Source organism: Megalops cyprinoides, chromosome 7 (genome assembly GCF_013368585.1).
Source record: "Megalops cyprinoides isolate fMegCyp1 chromosome 7, fMegCyp1.pri, whole genome shotgun sequence".
Classification (NCBI taxonomy): domain Eukaryota; kingdom Metazoa; phylum Chordata; class Actinopteri; order Elopiformes; family Megalopidae; genus Megalops; species Megalops cyprinoides.
Window position 1 is genome coordinate 29,298,756 of NC_050589.1, and position 15,449 is coordinate 29,314,204.

Sequence of the window (15,449 nt, forward strand, 5' to 3'; positions counted from 1 at the left end):
TACACAGCATTTGTTGGCTTGCAAAACAGCTATTTAAGGCAAAATGGCTAAGTTTTAAATTAGATGAACATAATCAATATTATGGTGTATAGTATTGCATTATAATGCTTTCATGTTTTAAATAATGTAGCTAGTATTACGAATAATTGAACGTGTTTTTGTGAATTTGACCAGTCACTGTATCCATGCACCATAAGTGTTTGACCAACTGGTCACATTCAAATCATGATTATGCCTTCATAGTTACTATTATGATCACATTCTAGAACACATTGTAATTGCTATTCTAATCACCTAGTATCCACATTCTTATCAGCATTCTAACCACATGCCATTTTAATCACCAGTCCAACCCTATGCTAATCATAAGTCATCACATTTGCATCAACGCCCCCCCTAAAATGAGGAATAAAAAAAAAATTTCTAAGGGGGTCTTGTGCCCCTGTCAGTTGTTCTATGTAGAAATGCATACAATATGGTTATTTCTGGAAAGATCTATTGTTGTGTGTCTGTTTGTAATCAAATGGTCAAATTAGTTTATGATGGCCATTTGCCAATGCATCAGGATGGAGTAAATAGCTGTGCTCATTCAGCATTTTATCATTTTTATCATTGGACCGCTAGTTATAGGGGACAGTCTGGGGGGAGCTGTCTGAATCTGCAGGCATCATATGGCCATACTCATCCAGACTAGTCCCCTGACAGCTGACCTGATGAGGACCCATGACGGACTGGAGCGGGCTTTGATGAATAACGGAGATCAGATCATTCTGAGAGCCGATCTTCGGCTCGCCTCATTGTTTAGTTAACAATGCAGTCCACTGAGCCTAGCCAAGATGCAGTTGTGCGTGTGATCGCCGACTTTCTCTCAGACTCCCAGGAGCCCGGTGGAAACGGCTGGTGCACCTTTGGACAGCTGAACCCCCATACCCCCTCCCCTTGTCGCACTCTCCGCCTCCACAGCACTCTCTGTCGGCTCCGACATCTCTAGTTCCTTAAGCGGCAGCTGCTGCCACTGTGGGCGCATTATCCAAATCAATGTTGACTTAATGAAATGATTCTTCCTTCTTCTCTTCAATGTTTGCTCATTTTCCCCGAAAGCAGCCGCTGTGCCTCGTCTTATTAAGACGCGTTTCTCTCCCGAATCAACACTCCCAGACACTTGAGATGGTTCGCTTGCCACACGTAAACATTGCGTCTTTGATCACCAGCTCCCACCCGCAGCTGCCATTGAGGTTTTTTTCCTCCCTTCCCCTCCAAACATGTCTTTTTTTTTTCCTGTTCCGCCACAATTGCAACGTTCCATGCAAGGTAGGTAATTAGTAACATGACAGCCTATTAGCCAGTCCCTGCGATCAAGGCTGATGCAGGAGTTTTGGAGAAGTGGCGTCTCTCTTTCTTTTTTTTTCTCCCCCCCCATTCAGTGTGGCGTGATTTTCTAAACTCCTTTAATTACCAGCAGCTGGCGTGCACGGAGAGAAAGTGTCAAGGAGGGGAAGAGAAAGCGGCTGTTTGATGCCACGCACTTAGCCCGACAAAGGCAAGACAGCGTTTTGATTGCGGTTCAAAAGAATCTTTCGTTTCAAGCCCACTTCACTCGCCCTGGCATGGGCTCGATGATGCCGGGCTGCAGCGATGCTGCTAGTGGCATTTTAACCCTTGAAGCTCTGATCAGGTTTCCCGTTCGTACCCTCCTCCCCTGAGGCGGGGTGGCTTACACCCATATTAAGCGAGGCTTTTCCCATCTTAAAGTTTAATAAGACTGCTGATCTGCACCACTTATGGGGAGAGTTTGCTGTCAGATTTGTAAGGATTAGTTCTGAAATCGCGTATCTGCTGCTGGAGGACTAAAGCCCCAGTTCTCACCAAAGCAGAATCTGATTGGTGGGGCATTGAAGGGTCAGAGGTTGCCAAGAGCCCAATGGGTTTTCGCAGTGAGGAGATTATTCCATTCATCAGTAAGTGACAGAAGTGTGAGTAGCTGGGCTGACTGGTATAGTAACATTATGCAATATTTATGTGAAGATGAGAGCCGCTTGGTCCGGCGAGCCTCCCTTATTTGCAGTGCATTGTTTGCTTGGGAATGCCTTGCCTGGAGGTGCTTCTGGCTATTGAAGGAGGAGGTACCCTGCACAGCATGAATCAGCCTTTGAACCTCACTGCTGTCAGGCAAAAACACACTGCTCTCCTCAGATTGACGCTCCTCCAGTATCTCTCGGCGTCGGGTGCAGCATCACGCCAATAGCAGAAGGTAGCCGATGTTGCTGAACTGTGATTGGTGCCTGCCAGCTTCCCTTCGTCAACTCACCCAGCCTGAGGTGGAGACTGGCCACACCAGAGCTCACGGAGATCTGAGTGGCAGCTAAATCCACAAATCAATGTTATTAGCCTGAACACAGTCAAAAGATTTGTCCACCGCACTGGCAAGCCTCCCAAGCCATTCCATTACTCTGATGTATCACGTCTAACCCTTTCGGTTTGGGACTCATTGAGATGCATTGAGCAGGCTGGTTCTGGGTGAGTACCTGCAGCAAATGCCAAAAAACAAACGAAACAATGAAACTAAACACGTGCCAGCGCTGCAATTTCTTCATGGACGGGCTGTTTGTGGTGACAAATCAAGCAATTTAACCTCAAGACGTTGCAATTGTTTCATAGGAGCTCAGAGAAGGCTTGGTGTCACTGGTGGCGCCACCAGCTGGACATCTAGTGATAATGCACTAGTAAGTGCTCATTGACCAGTGTACCAACCAAGGCTTTAGAACTACAGGTACCCAACAAGCATGTCAACAGCATGTACTGAGTGGGCAGGTCTATCAGTCGCGTGCATTAACTTCTAATGAGATATTGATCTGGTACAGGGCTGCATGTCAATATCGCCCAACCATCTCGCGTCATCTCGGCCCTCATAAATCGACAGATATTAATTGCGCTGTATTTATGGTGCTTGAGTGGGAGAGGCGAGATTCTGGGAAATGTAGAACTGGGCGGGGCTACAAAAGCTTCATATACAGCCCTGATCAGGGCTGTGGGTCTGTGGTACTGTTATTGCATTACTTTAATGCATTCTATTAGTAAACACACCTGGGCCCCCATTAGGAGATGCTGTTATGTAGCCTGCAGCTCTAGAGCCCCTTCTCTAATACACTATAGCCTACAAACGTCTACAGTGTAGGGCTGCGGACTCTAGATAAGCTGTTTGCTCCCTCTCCCTGTCTGTCTCCCTCCCCGCCCCCTTTTTCCCACTTGCTTTCTTCTTCCTCCTCTCTTCTCACACTCACTCTTTTTTCTCTCTCCCCCTCACCTATAGTGCTAATGAACTGAACAGAAGAAAAGGGAGCTCAGTGTCAGCTGTAACAGAGATGATCGCCTGGGTTTTGTGAATGTGACACAGAACGTGCTACGGTATCTCAGATATGGCTGCTTATCAAATGTAAATCTGTCTGTGCCGCTGTCTCTCCAGACGTGCGCTTTCCCATACCAAAGGCCAGCCCCTTAGTGGCAGCTGATACAGTGTCGTGACAGTCCCAGAGCGTGTTGCTTCCGCTGTCTTCCATTCCTGGCTATCGTTGTGCACACTGCCACTCTGTGGCACGGTAAAGCCCACAAGGAGCACAGGAGATTGGGGAATGGGGTCTCCCTGTCCACATCTTGAGATGACGGGCCATTCCACGGACCCTTTTGAGGAAAATTACAGGCGCCGCAGTCTACTTCCGTCGGAGTAAGTATACACAAGCCTGGCGCAATTTGCTATTCAAAAAGGCATCCCTCCCGTTGCCACCGTTTCAATGGATAATCACGCTTATCTGCAACGCGGCACACAGCAGAGTCGGCTTAAATGCCACCTTGCACAGCATAAACAAGGAGTCGAGGGGGATGTGTTTAAACAAATATACCTGCGTTTCCGGAGCCAGAGCCTGGCTGTTCCTCAAATCCGCTGCTCAACAGCGTGAAGGCTGTCAGACTTTGACCGAGCAGTCTGAAGGAACCCACTATGCCTCTGAGCATGGTCATATTTACTTCTTAACCAGTCGGTAAATGGAGACGTGAAGTGCCCAAACAGCAGTATTTCCAGTTAGGGTGTATGTGGAGTGGGGGAGATGTTCTGGAACTATCATTTGTTATCATTCATAGCTGATCTGCATCAAGCAGCATCAAACTACCCTGACCACCCCTGCTCTCTGAGTACTCTCTGAACCCCCTTTCTGCCAGCTCAAAACTCTCCTGATACTCTTCTTACTCAATCTACTGGATACTCAATCTTGGTGCAGGAGCGTAGTCGCCTCTCTGGCTACGGCAAGGAAGACACAGCCTGTGTGACAATGAGTCGGCATGGAAAATGGCTTCTCCCTCCCCCCCGCACTCCCCACCCCCTTGAAAATAAGGCACTTAGCGTCACAGTCGCAATCAGCCGGCTTTTCCACATCTTTGTTGGGATGAATAGGATGAAGCCCTGGGTGGAAGTCTTCTGCACTCGCCTGTCTGTCCTGCTCGAGTGGTGCGTGCAGGGAGAGGGAGCATCTTAAGGAGCGGGCAGCCGGGAGCGGGGGCCACGGTGTAATTGCCTGTCTACCAGGGGAAGGTTGAATAGCAGGTGGCGGCGTAGGACCCAGGGGTTAGCGCGCTGCCACAATTACCCTCTCCATCACAGAGACCCCTGGCTCAACAGTACAAAGAAAGTGTCAGCCCCCCCTCCCCAACACCACCATCCCCACCCCCATCCCACCCCAACACCATCACCAATGCATCAGACCATAGCCACACCAATGGGTCCCTTTTGCACCCAGGCGCCTGATTGAGGAAGCCAGGTCAAGAGAGAGTGTGGACAGTGAGAGGTTTGATTGACAGCCCCAAAACCATTGGGTGGAACCAGTCCGGTAGATTCCCTTGCTTTTCTGGCTCTCACCTGCTCTGTCCTCCTCCATTCCAGTCACGCGCTTGTCATTAAAATGCAGCCGTACCTTATCTCCTATAAACTCCCAGCAGCCAATGGACACATAAATATTTGAGGAGTTCTGGGGGCTAGGGGGCCGGGACCGTCTCAGGAGGGTCAGGCCATCGGATTGGGCCTTCGGATTGGGGGCCGGATGCTGCAACCTGCCAACTTGAGCAAGGTTAAATGGCTGTGGGGGAGGCATTTAGCCGCTGTGCACTTTAAAAGCCCCATTTAGAAGTCACCCGGCTGCCTGGGTAGTGAACAGCAGGGGTCATGGGGGGAAGAGTAGTGATGGACATGAGAAATTGTGTTTTTTTTTGAGGGGAGGGGAGTGGCGGTGGTTAATCATCATCTTCCCTCTGGAGAGTGTGTAAAATCTCGATCTTCTGCAGCTCCTTACAGACCAGACATAGGGCTATCAGCCATCTGAGCCAACAAAGCAGAGGTAAAGGCGGTGAGTGACAGCTTGCCAAGCGGGAAGGGGGGGGGGGGCATAATCGACATTCAGTGGCATGCACTTCAACTAATGAGAGAGCAAGGAGGTGAAGCTGTAACCACATGTAGATAATGGCTGTCATGGGAAACCATGGAAACAACAGCAACCTTAAAAAAAAAATCAATGTGCTGCTTTTTGGGGGCTGTTTTCTCCTAATAACCATTTAGTTTTCTCCACTTTACTTGTGGGGAGAAGTATGCATAAAAGATTATTTTCAACTACATCTAAAAGCACATTAACTATCATTTCACTGCCGAGTGGTGCATTACAGGATGAAGAAGAGACGTGCAAAATTGCCCGCCATCCCGGTCTTTGTGGGAGGAGGGCGGCTTGCGTTGGAGTAGGAGGGCAGGCGGACGCCGTCTGTTTAAATAAGCAGCTGGAAGAGTCTGTGGGTACATGCGTGAGTGTGTTGGTCGCTGTTGCGCTGTGAGAGAATAAACCTAAGTCTCATCCTTCTCTTGCCTCACCTCTTTGGGGACCTTCTCCATAACAAGTCCCCGTAACAAGCCTCTAACGATGTAGGCGTTGCTGGCGTGGTTGGTGGGGGGTGGGGAGTCAGTAACAGAGCACAGAGGGCAGGATGCTCCATCCCCCATCTCACCTGCCTGCAACCCTGTCACCTCAACGTCAGGACTGGGGACAGCGCCTTAGCTGCAGTCTTAGCAGGACTCCAATTAGAAATACAGTGCCATTACCAGGCACCGACGGACACGGTTCTGTAGTTGTTGAGGAGCCCTGGCAGTTTTAATGAGAGGAACAGAAGGGTGCATCTGTACTCACCGCCGTGTGTTGGATTCTGAACGTTGTAATTACACCTCTTTGCGAGAGAAAGTGCACATTTGCATACCCACCGCTTACTGCTGTGCTTAAGCACTTTGTCAGCCCGGGATCGCTGCTCTGAAAAGCGAGCAGCCTGAGGAGAATGCTTTACTACCACAGGGACAATAAAGCCTGTAAATGTGAGGGGTTTCAAGCTTAACCTTCCCATTGGGTAGCCTCCGTCTCCTGATCCTGTATCCCTCTTTAAGACCATTAGCTGTGCAGTATAGCATTTATACCATGATTAATGTGTTACTTGGTTAGGAATCCACTGCCTGGCAGTGGTGTAGCGGTGAAATGGTGGTGACCAGGCGTTCCACCCGTGACCTAACACAGAGATCAGTGCTGCTGAATCCGAGGTGGCCGCGGTGTGGCCGGCGCTCGTCGCTGCCGCCTCGCTGTCTCCTCACTCTCTGCTCTCCCTCCCCCCTGTCCAGGTGCTCACGGAAGGACCGCTGTGAACGCGCTGATGAGCCGTACCGCTTCGCCGCCGCCCTCAACCAGTGCGTGAAGGTGACGGTTTACCCCGACAGCATTGCCGTGTCCGACCCCAGCGTTCCGGTGAGTCCACTCGGACACCTCAGTCCGAACTGCAGGTCACCAGCTCGCCCCGCATGTGTCTGCTGTATGTCTGTCTCCACCCCACCTTCAGCTGGCATTCACATAAGAACATAACAACATATTATGACGACAACAGGCCATTCGGCCAACTAAGCCCGCCATTTCAATTAAAGAGTATCCAAAACTGCATCAAGTCTTGAACACAGCAAGGGTCTCTGCCATTCTTTCTCTCCTCCTTTGTCCTCCTCTCCTCCTTACTGTTATGCATGATCCCACAGGTATCTTTGGAAACATTGTAACGGATGCACTCTCAAGTGACCTTTCCTTCCGGTCTTTAGTTTATTTTATTTTACCTAAATTTTTCTTAAATTGTGACAACAGAGTCCAGATCAAAAATTGCCTTTTGCTTTAGTCGGTTTCCCCATGTAGTTTCACAATATGTCAGTGCATTGACCATTCTTTTTTTCCCAAACACCTTTATAACAACAAGGCAGATGGAAAGCAGCTCAGATATAATCCCCCCCACACAAACACACACACTCAAACCCGATTTCACATGGGGCTCACGGACTCCCTACCCCCCAGCGCTGGCCTGATGGGGCCATGCTACCCAATGAGAGTGCACTGCCCTCGCCTTTCTCAGCAGTCGGCCAAGGAAAACAATTACAGCTCTGGGCTGAACAACTGCGGCTCACGCACGGGCCTCGTTAGCTCTAATGAGTAACACCAGCTTATGTGCTCCGTTTTAGCCCTGCTTCTGAGCCGTCTGCGGCTTCGTCCTGGAGTCTGCAGTCTGAATGTTGGAGTCTCTGTTGCTTGCGTATGCATTAGTGGCTAGAGCAGTGTTGGGCAGTGTGTATGCATGTACATTTGGCTTTGTACTCTGTGTGTGTGTGTACGTGTGTGTGTGTGTGTGTGTGTGTACGCGTGCGTTGGCGCTGCAGGAGTGTGCTGTTGTAATTAGAGAAGAATGAATGGGTGAGAGACGGAGTTGTTAATGCTGGATGGGGAGGTAGTCACTGTAAATGTCATCCTCTCCCAGCCGTCCCCTCCGCCGATGCTCTTTAATCCCGTGTCACACTCAGGTGTACCATCTGCCCACGCACACCACACTCCCCTCCCTCCCCGCCTCCTCAAGACCGGCTCCGTGTCTCTTACCACCTCACCACTCGCTTGTGGGCAAAGGAAAGAAAAGAGAAAGGAGGAGGATTATGTTTGGTGCGGCGGGCGGCGTGTTTGGAGTGTGATCCCCGCGCCCTGCGCCGGGGTCTCTGCTTCGCCGAGATGAGGCGCGCTCGGCTCTGCCCGTGTTGTAGGAAGCCTTCAATGGAGGGGAGCGGGCGGTCAGCGCTCCCTGTCAGGAGCGAAATGAAATGATTTTCTGTAGAACAGAGCAACATGACAACAACAGGGTCACGTCTACTCATCGCATCGCACAATAGCGGAAAGCTATCACCATGACAACAAAGCCTTGCACACAGGCGCCGGGAGAGCTGGAGGAGCAGGGAAAACAATCAAATTACCTTTTATTGAAAATGTTCACAGTAATTAGGCAAGCCTGTGTGGATTTGTTACAAAAACACACTCTGCAGAGCTGTTAAATGGCCAGCCTCAAATGAAAAGAGCAAAAAGTTAAACCCGCTGAAACATAAGAGATGAGCCGCCTAGTATGAAAAAACAGCTGTCAACACATATCTTGTGTTTTTCAGTGACATTTTGTTCATGTTTGTCTTATTTTTGCATCCTGTGTGTGTGTATGCATGTACATGTTTATGTGTTTTTTATGTGCATGTGTATATGCATGTGCAAATTTGTGTGTGTGTGTGTGTGCTGGTCTGTGTGATTTTTGTCTGCCATTTCTGCATGTGTGCGTGTGTGTGTGTGTGTGTGTGTGTGTGTGTGTGTGTGTGTGTGTGTGAATATCTAGAAACAGTAACTATAGAGCTAATTAATGTGATGTTTGGGGGAAGGAGGGGTGCTTTGAATATAAAAGCCTCAGGTGAATGGGGAACACTGACTTCTGTTATTTTTGCAATTAAAGGCTCTTTAGGAAAAAAAAGTGGGCGAAAAGGGAAGAAGAAAAGTCGATGTGACAGGCTAGTTTTTGATAAAAAAAACATGCAAGCGTGCAATGGCAGCTCTTAAAAAGCTCAGTCCCAAGCCATCCAGCCCCACAGCGCGTAGAGGAAGCAGATAAAACAAAAGGAAACTTCAAACGGCGGGGCAAAAATAACACCTAATAGAACAAGCCTCTGTACGGCACAGTGATAATTACCCAGGCGTCTTCACTTGGCTGGAGCGCAGATCATGTGCACTGGAGTGCAGTACAGTATTTTTATTTATAGGGAGAACTGCAAAGCACCATGCCCTCTCTGTCACTCCTCTCTGGAGGGCCCTTATAAAAGGGGTTTGATGGGCATTTGTTTGTTTGTGTGTGTGTGTGTGCACGTGTGTGTGTGTGAGCGTGTGCGCGTGTGTGTATGTGTGTGTGTGTGTATGTGCTCCTTGAACTGAACAGGAAAGGTGAAAAAGACCCATTGAATTTCTTAAGTGGCCATTTTTCCCCCCAATTTCCCTCAGAACATCAAACAAGCTTCTTTTTGATGACAGTTTCCACTGTACCTGGCTAGCATGTCGCATTTTCAACATGCTGAATCCCAAGTCACACTTAACGTTCTCACGCTTGCGCAACACTCTTTGAGTTTGAGAAACGTGAGACTGGCACATGCATGACCTTGATTGTATAACACAGGCCAGAGCCAGCCCTGTGTACTCCAGTGTCTGATCCCCCTCTCCTCCTCCTCACAGCTCCTGGTGAAGGTCAGCGACGTGCCAGACCTTTCCACGGGCATCACCTGCTCCTTCGGGAACCTGACGGAGGTGGAGGGCCAGGTCAGCGGCAACCAGATCATGTGCGTGTCCCCAGCCGCGAAGGACGTCCCTGTCATCCCCACTGACCAAGGTGAGACGTCCTGAAGCACCGCGACTCAGACCCGGAACAGAGCCAGGGTCTGCAGATGCCCTCTCAGTGAAGAAACGCATTACTGATATTACACATTTGTTAATGAGGTGCCCCTAGCTGGGCTGAGCTGCACAGCTTGCATTCCGCATATTGTCCAGCTGGATATTTTCAGTGAGGCAGCATCTGCAACGAGCCCAATATCTGCACCGGTGCTCCACACTGCTGTTCGCAAAATAAGCTGTCAATAACCTTTCTCTCATTGATGCTGAAAAATTCAGGATTCTTTGGAAGGAAAAAATGTAAAAGTGGTATTTCATGAGCTCAAACTAGGTAATGACTTCGCTCAAATGGTGTAGATTAGGACTTTACGGTGCGCATGAATCTGTTAGATATGGATGAAAAACATTCTGTAACAAGCTCTACCAGATGTCTCTTGATTTTAAATTAGCACTACTCTCCTTTCAGGTGTGTGTTACCAGTGCCATTAAGGTAAATTGTGTATATATGACAGACACAGGTCCTGGGCGCCTTTGTCCCCATTGTCAGCCTGTGTTGTTTCCCCAAAAAGCCATCTCGCCAGTCCATTCCAGACGGCCCTGATTGTTTGTTCCCACTCGTTTTGTTTCTCTGTTACCCTCGTCTGGGAGTGCACTCAGATTGCCACAGTGCATTTATAGAGCCTCTGGATCCAAGTCACTGTTTTTCTCAGATGTCTGTGTGTGTGTGTGTGTGTGTTTGTGTGTGTGTCTGTGTGTTTTTCCTCGCAGCTCTGTGCTCTCCTAGGCTGTGTGCCTGGCACGTTGGTGGTCACATGGCCCCGCTGTCCTAACAAGCAGGGAGAGATCCCGGGTCGGCCCGGTGCTTGGAGCGTGTGCTGAGCCGGGCTGGCGCTCATTAGGCGTAATTGGCCGCTCTGCTCTGCCGAGCGGGTTCGCCGCATTAGCCGCACATGTTCCCGCCCTCACAGGTGCTAATGGGCACCAGTGGGTGAGGATTTCGGACCGGGCGATGGAAGCGGGAAGCTGAGAAAATGAACAAATAGCCGTATCAGAGATCTGGCCCGGCCGAAGGGGGCCGGAGTTGTTTTGAACAGCATGTGTGGATCAATTTTCAGGGGGTGGTCCAGAAAATTGTCACTCGAGCCATCATTGGGCCTGGTGTTCAACACGCTGTTGCAGATGTCCTAGATGCATTGGAACATGTTGTCGTCTCCCTGTTTGAAGGACTGACGCACAGGCCTGGCTGTAGGCCAAGAGACCTGGGTTCATAAGTCATGACAGGGGCAAGTGCTGGTTTATGCTAATGAAATGTGCTTTGTTTTACACAGTGGCAGCAGGAATTCAGCCATATTAATGGTTTGCAGGAACTGTAAGACATGAATTTGCATGCATTGTAAATTTCCCTGTAAAAGCACTTTTACTAAGCAAATAAAAAATGTCATTAAAAGAAATTCACCGTAAATCTACACATGTTCAACAGCCAAAGAGTAAACTTCAAACCTTGCTCCATCAAACCTTGCTTATTGATTCAACAAGTTTTAAGCTCTTGGTGCTTTGAAGAACAGAAACCTGCAATGGGATAGGGAAGGGGTAGTTGGGTGTGTGCATGTGTGTGTGTGTGTGTGTATGTGTGTGTGTGTGTGTGTGTGTGTGTGTGGTGGAGGGGGTGACATTACTAATATCCAGCCTTGTCGGTCTGAGGAGGATGTATACTTGCTGCACCGAAATCCCCCTGCTCCTCAAAGTAAATAACAGGAGTGTGTACCCTGGAAGTCAGAGCTGTGGACGGGGACGGGACGGGAGGGGGCTTGTCATTAGTGCCTCCCAGCTGCTGGACCCCCTGGTAAATGTCAGCTAATCCCCAAAGACCCCCTTCCCTCATCAGGAGCAGGAGAGGGAACAGCAGTGTGAAATCAGGCCTGCCTTCAATCTGCATGGGAGAATAGATTAATCAATCTGCAGAAATCAAATCAGCCTCCCGTTGAAGAGGCCAGGCCCCGGCCCCCCTCGCGTGACTGAGCCAGCCTGTGGGTCTGGCTGCTACGTGATTGGCACCGGCTGTCTGGGGTCCTTGGCCCCAGCACAGGAGAGGAGAACACTCCTACAGACAGACAGACAAACACAGGGACATAGGGGCTGCTTCACCAGCATCCATGTGTGTCTTGTCCCTGCCTTGAAGCAAGTTCCTGAAGACGAGTGGCAGATTCTCCATCTGAACAATGCTGTGGGAGAAAAAAAAAACAACAAAATGGTCGAGTGAGAATGGGACTAAATTCAACTCAAAGCAGGTGCACGGCAGAGAACATTATCCATTGGGGTCATCCAAAACTCCCACACACGCTGTGTGATTCCAAGTTCCACATCGGTGCGCAGACAGGTTTATTTATTAATTTATTTCACTTATTTATTTTCGTGGTGAGATGCGTTGGCTGTGCGTTAGGTGAAAATGAGCAGTTCCTGCTCTGTTAAGAAGCGCCGTGCAGCGTCTGAACAGGAGATGATTGAATTACGTCTCATTACTCATTCGCTTAGCAGATGCCATTATTCAGGCTGATGTACTGTACACGGCTGGCATTTTGCAGACCCATACAGCAGGATGTTTACCGAAATGATTCAGGTCCAAGTGCCTGCTGTAATGGTGCCTCCCCCCAAGGACTCAAGCCTGCAAACCCCTGATCCCTAATTTCCAGCCCTCTGCACAGCAATCCCTCAGACATATTACAAACATGTAGGTCTCTGCTGGTCGGCGCAGAGACCCAGTGGGGGAGGGTGAAGCAGGTGGGGTGTGTAGGTGAGTGAGGAACTCCAGGGCCCGGGGTGCTAGGGTTACGGGGGCAGCACTCTTGGCTCTCGGTCTGGAGGGGGATGAGGGTGTCTCAGGGAATCCGGCCAAATCTTGCCCAGCCCAGCCTGGCCCTCAGCAGGATGCTGCAGGGCTGCCAGGGCCTCCACGTGGCTCTCCCGGGCAGCATCCACTTCAGCCATTTTCCAGCCTCTGCTGGAGGTGGAGGGGGGGGGGAGAGAGGGGGAAATGGGGGGTAGAGAGAGACAGAGGGAGGGGTGAAAGGGGAAGGAGAGAGGGGACATGGAAAGGGAGCATGGTAAGCACATTTGTGTGTAACTGATGATGATGGTGACGATGACGATGACAGTGGTGACGATGATGATTATTACTATTACTGTTACGGTTATTGTGCTTGTTACATTTGTTACACTGTTTACACTTTTTGAATGAACGACTATTCATTGTGTTGGTCTTACTAAGATTATCATGAATAAGAGCGGTCACACTTTTTCGTCTTAATTTAATCTTGTTAGAATCTCCACTTACATTTGTAGCTGTTTACCAACACTTTTGCATTGGCAGGGCTGTCTTACATCTTGCCAATACAGCACCTAGAAAAATGAAATTGAGAGAGAAACTTAGTGAGAGGAGGAGAGAGTTTTCAATGTAAACGCTGAACCTGTCTGATCGAACACAAGCTGTGTCACCTTGACCCGCAGTCACAGACTGCACAGCAAGCGAGCAGCGCTAGAGACCCCTTAAGCGACGTGTTTGCTTACTGCATGCTCAATGCTGTTTGCTCTGTGTCCCCACCCCTCACTTCCAGACTGGTTCGGTGTGGAGCTGCGGCTGAACTCCAAGGAGACGGGCCAGATGCTGACCAGCACGGAGGTCAAGTTCTACAACTGCAGCGTCCACCAGCTGTGAGTCCCCCCGCCCCCAGCCCCCAGCCCCCAGCGATCCCTCTGCCCTCTGATCAGGCAGGTCAAGTGCAGGCGGTGCTCATCCCCTCAGATCTGCGGCTCCGGTGGAGAGTTTCCCTACAGGCGCCGAGCATCGCAGAGCCCAAATAGGACAGAATTAATTACAGGCGTCCTCTGCAAACAGGCGGCCCGACGCAGGCCCGGCGCAACCTGCCCGCAGCCGGCCGTACAGTAATTACACTGGGGTTTCTCAGTCCTCGCGACCCATTTTCCCTCCCTCTTAATTATTGCTCTTACAAATTAAGTGTTAGGACTTGTGCAAAATTGATAGGACAAAGTGTGTTCTTTAATGGAAGAGATGATTTTGGCTTCAAAAGTCATTACAGTGGACAAAGAGATAATTACCCCCCCCCCCCCCCCCCACCACCACAATATCCGGAGACAATGGACAGAAGCAGGTTAAGAAGGAGGACTTTGGTAATTAGCCTAATGGGTTCCATGAGGTATGATGCTTGTGAGTGTGCAATAGACCTCTTGCAGAATCCTTGGCTTTTTTGTCCCTGCCCAGGTAACATTTGCAGAACATTCCTGTAACATTTATATGTGGTAGCGCTGGGGTTTGGGGTGAGGGAGCAAGCCTTCCAGCATAGACTGAGTGATGTAGACTCACAATGTGAGGGCTGGTAACAAGAGATCCGGTTTACTCTCCCCGGCTGGTGTTGACTCTGATTGGCAGCACAGGGTCTTGTGGAGAGAAACATAGAGGGCTCAGTCTAAGAGGAGACCACAGAATCAATAGTTTGATGTCTCAGTATCGCTAACGGTTTGCTCTGCACCTAACATGGCCTGTGCTGAATGCAGGCTGATGGGCAGCCTCTCCCGAAGCAGACACAGAGATACATTTGCTGGGTAGATTCATCTCCCCACAGCTCCTTCCACTCACACCGTTCACTCCCCCCCAACAGTTATTTACACTTCACTCAGTGCGAGCTCACTCCCTCTGATTGAAGAATCTCTCCGCTCAGAGAACATGTAAGCCCGGCTCTGCTTTTTTTGGACGGCTCCGCTCTCCCTGACCGTCTCCCTGGCGGCGGTCCCGCGGTGGAGGGAGGCTGCTTCACCGCGCTGCCGAGCGGCTGACACGCACACGCCGCGAGTCCCTTTTCCCGTGCACAACAGGCGGGCCAGCGAGCCGGGCCTCACTTCGGCTCCGAGCACGCCGCGCGCCTCCCTCCCATCACACACAGAACCAGGCCCGCAAACACATAAACCGCCAACCACCCCCCCCCCCCACCACTCTCAATCCTTCTCTAACAGGCAACCCCCCCCCCCAACCCTCCCCTCCCGCCTTGTTTACCATTCTGTCTCTCCTCATTAAATTTTCAACATCACCATGCCTGAGAGGGATTACGGCGAGAGGCTTGACAAAAGCAGAATGTCTCTCCCTGGGTGGCACTGCCTTCCCTTCCAAGACGGGCTGCCGAACTGCCAGTGCTCTGACATCTCATTCCCCGCTCTTTGACTCCGGCTAAGCGTTTGGCAGCTCTGCCCTCCCCTCCTCCGCCCCTCCCCGCGGTCCTGCGAACGCTTGCGCGACGCGCGTCTGAAGGCCCCGTCTGAGCGCAATTAAGAGCTCCGCCGTCTATTAAAGTAATCAGGGCACATAGCTTGGATCCAGTCAGGTGTGGCGGAGGCAGGAGCGCCTTTCCTTGTGGGGGCGGAGGGGGGGGGATCAGCGACATTCTTTTGAAATGTCTTAGTTTGTGAGGAGATCACGCCCCCCGCTCCCCCCCCACCCTCCCCCCGCCCCCACGCTTTTGCGGTGATGAATATTTCACCGTAAACACTCATGCATAATTCAGCCCCCATGTTAAACGTCAGCAGAGGCAGTGTCTCCCCTCTCCGTAGTTCTGTCACGTCTGCCATTTACATAAGTAACTATCCCATACGTGGAGCGGCCCGGTG

The 15,449-nt window shown here is 50.4% G+C and overlaps 1 protein-coding gene across 1 annotated transcript in view; it reads left to right on the plus strand.

Annotated features, from left to right (window-relative positions):
* LOC118780416 (plexin-A2-like) overlaps positions 1-15,449 on the plus strand; it is a gene marked incomplete at its 5' end in the record, with an annotated part of 156,944 nt that overhangs the window by 79,185 nt on the left and 62,310 nt on the right. The window contains 3 exons of the mRNA XM_036532879.1: positions 6,692-6,815; positions 9,624-9,777; positions 13,388-13,484. Of these exons, the coding sequence (XP_036388772.1) occupies positions 6,692-6,815; positions 9,624-9,777; positions 13,388-13,484 (375 nt within the window). The remainder of the gene's footprint in view (positions 1-6,691; positions 6,816-9,623; positions 9,778-13,387; positions 13,485-15,449) is intronic.